Below are 7,936 nucleotides of genomic sequence, written 5' to 3' on the forward strand. Positions count from 1 at the left end.
GGGTCAGGGCTGAGATATAAGTGGGGGCGTGGTAGCTGAGAAAGCGATAGGTGGATGAAGGTGAGGGGGAAGGTGGTATTTTGGGGGTGGGGAGTCTCTGGGAAACCCACACCCAACCCCACCACCCCATGGCTGAACACTTCAACTCCCCCCACCACTCTGTCAAGGTCACGCAGGTCCTGAGCCTCCTCCACCACCAAACAGTTACCACCCGACAGCTGATGGAGGAATGCCTCATTCCGCCTTGGGACCCTGCAATCACACGGAATCAATATGGATTTCAATAGTTTCCTCATTTCCCCTCCCCCCACATGGGCCCAAGCCTCCAACTTGGCAATGCTTTCCGGATCTGTCCGGACTGCAGATGCTGGAAACCAGAGTCTAGATTAGAGTGGTGCTGGAAAAGCACAGCAGGTCAGGCAGCATCCAAGGAGCAGGAAAATTGACGTTTTGGGCAAAAGCCCTTCATTAGGAATAGAAGCAGGGAGCCTCCAGGGTGGAGAGATAAATGGTGGGGGGGGGGGGGGGGGGGGCACTGGAGAGAAGGTAGCAAAGAGTACAGTAGGTGAATGGGGGCGGGGATGAAGGTGATAGGTCGGAGAGGAGGGTGGAGCGGATAGGTAGGAAGGGAGATTGACAGGTGGGACAGGTTATGAGGATGGTGCTGAGTGGAAGGTTGGAACTGGGGTAAGGTGGGGGGAGGGGAAATGAGGAAACTAGTGAAGTCCACATTGATGCCCTGGGGTTGAAGTGTTCAGAGTAAAGTGAACAGAGTGGCAGGCGTCTAAGTGGTTTAGTCTTTGGTGCAGTGCCTTGGCTAATCTGTACACTGGTGTTCCAGGTAGCTAGACTATGGGTCAGAGCGGTGGGGGGGGGGGGGGCTCTTGATTGAGAATTTTGGTTAGTCCATAGAAATGTGGAATGGTGAGTCCACCTGGTTTAATTTTTAGAAGTCAGTCTTGTTTAATTCTCCAAATTGCTCAAGTTTGAGTAGGGCTGTGATTTGATTCTCTCGTTGTGGGGTTGGGTCTATCGCCACCTGTTGGTAAGCATCAGTATCTGCAAACAGTGCATTTGCTTTCTCAATGTAGCCTGTCCAGTTTAAAATGATTGTCAAGCATCCTTTATCTGCAGGTAGGATAACAATGTTTTTATCTTGGAGTCCTTCTAGTGCTTTCCTTTCTTGCGTAGAGCATTTCCTTCCTTTTTCCTGTTTAATTTTGGTGAGACTGTCTGTCTGATGGTTTGCCGGGTTTCTTCTGTGAGTTTGTCGTCTTGCTTCTAGGTTGTCTGTGTTGTTATTTTGAGAGTTTGCAGAGTTTTTCTGCAGGTCTAGTTTTCATTGTGTTTGTCGCTGCCAAATGTCTATGGCTCATTGTACATTCATAGTCTGTCGCATTTGTAAGTAAAATTTTTTGGCGTGAAATTTCCCAGTTGTATTTATGGAGTCAGATGTGGACATTGCTAATCATTTCTTTAAGCATTCTGCAGCTGTTTTGCTCTGCTATTCCTTTGGCTAGCAGGGTGTTAAGGGGAGATTTTTATTTAAGACATTTAGGTAGTTCCTGTTTCCTTAGGCATTATTGCCAGAAGTACAGTTGTTCGCGGGTGACGCTCTGTTGGATCGTGTTGGTTTCCCATCTTCAGGTAAGTTTTAGTATATTGCGCCCATAGGTGGTGGTGAGTTTTGAGAAGGCCGGAGGCTCATTGATCTTACCTAGTATGGTAACGGAATATCGAAAAACAACCATTCCAGCTCAGCGAGCAAACTTACATCTAATATTCAGCTTGCACTCATTCATCTCACAACACTATTTGCAACTTCATGAGGCATTTGGAGAATGTAGCAAAGATTCCATCTATTTCCCTGCTAGTGGTTCATCTCAAATTTGGCCATAAATGCCATCCAGAAAGCAAAAAAAAAGTGATGTTTTTGGTCTCTAAAAGATTAGCCTGTATCCAAAAACAGTCGTCACACTACAGCAGGGGGAGGGAATGTGGGAAAGACAAATAGAAATCAAATTGCAACATCTGCTCGATTCAGTGGAAAGGTCCTTTAATATTATGGAGGTTAAGTTTGAATATAGAGAGACGAATAAGCCAGTCGGCTTCTAGCACTGGTTTAAAATGAAAGTGAAATTTTAAGATCAACCAGACATACCAGCCTTTCACACTCGGTTTCTGCTTTCTGCCGCCGTTTCATTTCTACATCAACTTGGTTACGAGCATGCTTTAATTTGACATCAAGAGCACTTCGCTCAGTCTCAGCTTTCGTTAGGCACTCTGTAGCACGGGAAAGCTCCAGTTCGGTCTTTTGCCATTTTTTCCTACATTCGTCAAAGTTCTTGGCTAACTGAATAAATTCTGCAAGGAAAGAAAAAAAGGCAATGATATAAATTTTAAAAAAATGCTTACCGAAAGCAAAAGCTCCAGAAGATACAATCAGTACTAGATTGGCTGATGTGAAACAGTTATGTTGATGTAGGAATATGGTATCAATTTTGTTTTAAAGATGGTCATTTTTCTTCCCAAAGGATCACTTGGGCAAAACTAAAAAAAAACACTCCTAGATCTTAAGGCTCTTCTGAATCTGGAAGATGAGAAAGTGAGGACTGCAGATGCTGGAGAGTCAGTCAAAAACAGTATGGTGCTGGAAAAGCACAGGTCAGGCAGCATCCAAGTACTGCCTGACCTGCTGTGCTTTTCCAGCACCATACTTTGAATATGGAGTATGCAAATCATTGTCCAGACTGTTTGTGTGCAGAGAGTGATTAATTTCCAAATAGAGTATTTTTCAAATTCTGCAGCCCCCTCCTGCAGAAAACTTCCCAGGTCCAGCCACTTTGAAAGGACTATTCAAGGTCAGACTTGTTCACTGATTAAACACACCGAAGTAGGACAGTGAACAAATCTGCTCACACCAGTAGGACACGAGATTTAAGTGGGAGAAACTTGAGCAGTATGGATTTTAAGCAACTGATACTGGGATAAAGCAGAATGAGATTGAGACGATTGAGAAACCAATACACTGAAAATGAGCGATCAGCCTGGGGCAGAACATAAGCATGTTGGAAGGTGGGGGTGGAGAGGGTATAGTTTCAATAAGCTTAGCAACAAGTGAAAATACACAGATTAACTACTGAATCAGTGTAAAGTGGAGCCACAGGCAGAGAAATTAATATTTAATACAAAGTCACTTATTCTTTTGACACCATTAAGCAAAGTCAAAATGAATTAGCATAAAGTACCAGCAGAAATACAAACAATCGAAATCCTGTGCTGGAAACGAATGAATTGCTTCGGTAGTCCAAATATTTCAATTGGTCTACAAAGCTTTCATGAAATGCAGTTTTACTGCTCACCAAGCCAGTTTTGGAGTCCTCTCCCCCAGTTTTACACAAATACAGAGGAACCTTGGTTGTCCAAACGAGATGGACGGGCACAATTTTGTTCAGATAATTGATTATTCAGTAAATCGATTCATTGCCTTCCCTCTGGGGCTCAGAGTTTTCTGTAAAATCTGCTCCCTGTTCAGGAGATAAGGCAGCAGCACAGCTCACGAGCCCCCCTTCCCTCAACACAACCCCTCTCCTACCCCCCCAAACACCACCCCTCCCCTCCTCCCCCTCTCCAGGCAGCCAGACTGGACACCAACAAGATTGCTGCTGCTGTCTTTTGCCGGTGGGGGGGGGGGGTCTCCAAATAGCGCGTGCACGCACACAAATACACACACACCTTTTTACTGCAACTTTTTGACAGGTTCCAGTTAAGGTACAGGCCCGTGTAAAGATTCCTCTGTATACTGACTAAAACTCAAAGTCTCACAAAGCTAGATGAATAATTTCACCGATCATGGCCACATCCCAATATTAGCAAAACTAAAATGTGCTTACGAGGTTCAATTCCTTCATTCAGTACTTCCATTTGTCTGAGCAACTGCTCAAACATGTTGCGTAGAGTGACCATAGCAGATTCCATTTTCCTACAAAACAGATTAAAGTATTATAAAAGTAAAGCAACTACAACAGCAACATAGCTTCCACACATCTCTCAACTTAAAAACAAATTTTCTTGGTGCAAAGTTGCTCCTACAATATTCATACAATGTACACATGGGAGGAAAACCAAGAGTCAAATTCCTTCAAAATGTAATTTTAGTCCCACAGGTATTTTAAGTGAAGGTCAACCATTTGCCTACACCTCTACCCACAGGAAACAAACAGTTGGCTCAAAGTCACAAAGGTATCATGCACTATTTGCAGGAATAAACATCCAGATGTTACTTCGGAAAAGAATCATAAAATGCCAGTCCAAAGTTAGAGATCAGGCTGGTCACCAGCTTTATAGCTCAGATCCAAGAATCCCAGTTTAGTATTATTGCACATCAAAAGCTAAGACCTGAAGGGCCTTTAAGATTCAGGAGCACAAAGGAAACAATCACTCAACAGCGGAAATAGAGCATGTCATGATTTCAGCCAGTAATAAAGACAGTTTGATGTGATAGGGACAAAGTAATAATTCTTTAATGGTATCCAGTTACAACTGATAACAGTTTAAGGACTAAATTTCCATGGAATTCAGTTGAAGCAACCAAGCAAACATCTTAGACAAAAGGCCTCCAGCAATATAAACAGTGCAGCAGCAGTTCCTTAAGTCATTCCGCAAAGATATTTGACAATGTTTATTCCAAAAATAACTGGATTTGCAAAAGATCGTTTAAACAACCCTCAAAATTTGATTAAGCAGTCACATTAAGTGCGGTGTTTAAAAATCCAAGTATTTACAATGTGCTACAAGTTATATCATTAACAGACAGGAAAACTATTCACTTTAAAGTACAACAATTTCTATTTTTTGAATGTCATTCCCCTCCAATTCAAATAGAACAAAAGCTTTATAAAAGTATTTGCTTAAGCACACAAGCATTGAAGTGCTGTGTACAGCAAAAGACATAAAAGCTCCATAAATGCTGATATCTAGCCACATTCCACTTGTGCCCACATGTACACAATGTATTCTGTGTAAGATCAGGAATGTACAGCCCCAGGATTGCAATGGGGGTTGATGTTATGAATTGAAATTACTTAACTGAAGCTTCACAAGTTCCATTTTACAACATGAAAGTTAGCTGTTACATTTTTGCTGGGTGGGAAGGAAGGTCTTTCCATTTCCCACCTCAGCTAACACCCCTTGCTTGCTGATCTGTCAATACACAGGTTGGCAGCTATATTACCACAATTTAGAGAACTGGGAGCCCTCTTGGCTCCAAGTCCAAAGGGAAGTGGTTCAATTCCCACACCAGAGAACTGAAAATAAAGTTTAGGCTGGTGCTCCCAATGCAACACTGAGGCAGTGCTGCACTGTTAGAAGTGGACAAGACATTAAACAGACACCCCTTCTGGTGTAGATGCAAGGTGATCCCGGGGCATTATGTGAAAGTTAAAAATCACAATATCAGGTTATAGTCCAACTGCATTATTTGGAAGCACTAGCTTTCAGAGCGCTACTTCTTCAGATAGAATGGAACAGGACCATAGGACAATTCATAGCAAAAGATTAGTCATGTAACTGAAATGATATATTGAACAAACCTAGATTGCTGTTAACTCTTTCATCTATAAAATGGGTTGCAGATTTTAGTTCATTAATATGAAAATCCCAGAACTACTTTTATCTTGAGAATGCGACTTAAGATTTTAATAGAAAAAAACCCCACACTCAACTTCTCACAGGCACATACTCTATCACACTATCAAGCATACACGCTCTCTCCCTCACAGTCAGAGACATACAGCACAGAAATAGACCCTTTGGTCCAACTTGTCCATGCTGACCAGATATCCGAACCCAATCTAGTCCGACCCGCCGGCACCCAGCCCATATCTCTCTAAACCCTTCCTATTCACATACCCATCCAGATGTCTTTTATAATGTTGTAATGATACTAGCCCCCACCACTACCTCTGGCAGCTCATTCCATACACCTACCACTCTCTGTGTGAAAAAGTTGCTCCTTAGGTCTCATACCTTTCCCCTCTTCCCCCTAAACCTATGCCCTCTAGTTCTGGACTCCCTCACCCCAGGGAAAAGACTTGGTCTATTTATCCTATCCATGCCCCTCATGATTTTATAGAGCTCTCTGAAGATCACCCCTCAGCTGCCAATGCTCCAGGGAAAACAGCCCCAGCTTATTCAATCCCTCCCCATAGCTCAAATCCTCTAACCGTGGCAACATCCTGGTAAATCTTTTCTGACCCCTTTCAAGCTTCACAACATCCTTCTGATAGGAAGACCAGAATTGCATGCACACTCATGTTTATGGGTGAATTTGCAGTCACATTCTATTTCGCTCAAGCGCACAATCTGCAGGCAGTCAATCTATGTAATATTTTATAAATTCCAACTTTGGAAATAGAACCAGTCTGACTCAAGATTGGGATACAGATCAGATGTTAGCCTCATACCTTTAAAGCATTGTCTGAGCTGACATATTACTTTTCATAAAAAAAATTAAAACCTTAAGTCATCTTGGGAATGTGACGTGAAAGAAATTCTAGGACTTGCATATTAATGAATCGAAAGTTGAAGGACTTAACAGCAATCTAGGTTTGTTCAATATATCATTTCAGTTGCAGGACACTAATCTTTTGCTATAAACTATGTCTCTTATGGTCCTGCTTCACGGCTACCTGATGAAGGAGCAGAGCTTCCAAATAAACCTGTTGCTTGTGATATAACCTGGTGTGTGTGATTTTTAAACTTTGTCCACCACAGTCCACCACCGGCTCCTCCACATCATGGCTATGTGAAAGAACAGGGAAGTCCTCTGGTGTCCTGGCAAATATTTGTACCTCAAATAAACATAACAAAGACAGTTATCTGGGTTATTATCACATTTCTGTTTGTGGGAGATTTCCGTGTGCAAATTAGTTGCAATGCTTCCTATATTAAAGCAATCATTATAGTTGAAAAACGATCATCATTGACGGTGAAACACTTTGGGTTATTTTACGGATGGGGAACGGAAAAGGCATACTTTCTTTTATAAGTAGCCAATAACCAGGTGCTTTCTAAACATTTTAAAATATATTAGAGAGTCCAACACACATTTCGATCATCACAAAGGGTTCGTTTTTTCTGATTGGGGAGACCCTGGAAGGAAGGAAGGAGAAACAAACGACTCTTCCCGCTCTTCCCACAGGGGACTCGGAGACCGACTCCCATCTTCTCGCCCCCGTTTACAATCAGCACCACCCCCGCTAGCGGGTGAGCAACGCCAATCTTAGGGAGGGAATAATGGAAACGATTTCTAGATCGCCGACTCGGTTCCTTCCCCCCCCGGAGCCCTTACCACTCAGTCCGCCGCCCGGCGCCCGCTCTGTTACTCTGGACGTTTTCGCGGTCTGATTTCAAATTTCCCCCAACCGCCAATCAGGACATGGCTTTTCCACGGCCTCCTGACGAAGGCACGGACGTCGCGTAATGTAACGCCCCCTAATGACGCAATCACGTCTTGACAGGGACGTTCCCATCTCCCTGCCAAGAAACAGAACTCCTGATTGGCTGATCGGAAATCTTTCAATCAGGCGATCCTGCTGGCTTGACTTGTCTCACCCACAAACGAAAAGGTATACAAATCAAAGAATTTAACCAGATATTAAAGAAAAGTTTGACAAATTGTTACTGTTGTATTATCCCCGTTCATTTTTCTATGCAATTTGCATCTAAATTGTATATCCATAATTGGCCTTCCGTAATTGACTGTAACATGAGGCTGAGGCAGGTACAAGGTTGGCCATCTGCTGCTGAAACACTCATCCGTGCCTTCATTACCCCCTAGACTTGACTACATTCTTGCTGGTCTAACATGTTACACTTGTTCTCCTGTCATAAGCTTCCCTGACATTGGCGAGGAGCTTCCATAAAAGTGCATGAA

The 7,936-nt window shown here is 43.0% G+C and overlaps 1 protein-coding gene across 1 annotated transcript in view; it reads right to left on the reverse strand.

The window, feature by feature from the left end:
- The window catches only part of racgap1 (Rac GTPase activating protein 1), a 30,957-nt gene extending 23,543 nt beyond the window's left edge, over positions 1–7,414 (reverse strand). Inside the window, exons 1-3 of the mRNA XM_060820876.1 lie at positions 7,352–7,414; positions 3,894–3,982; positions 2,162–2,364 (exon numbers count right to left, since the gene is read on the reverse strand). Of these exons, the coding sequence (XP_060676859.1) occupies positions 2,162–2,364; positions 3,894–3,978 (288 nt within the window). The 5' untranslated portion in view covers positions 3,979–3,982; positions 7,352–7,414. The remainder of the gene's footprint in view (positions 1–2,161; positions 2,365–3,893; positions 3,983–7,351) is intronic.
- Positions 7,415–7,936: the final 522 nt, after the last annotated feature.

This window comes from Hemiscyllium ocellatum, chromosome X (genome assembly GCF_020745735.1).
Source record: "Hemiscyllium ocellatum isolate sHemOce1 chromosome X, sHemOce1.pat.X.cur, whole genome shotgun sequence".
NCBI lineage: Eukaryota > Metazoa > Chordata > Chondrichthyes > Orectolobiformes > Hemiscylliidae > Hemiscyllium > Hemiscyllium ocellatum.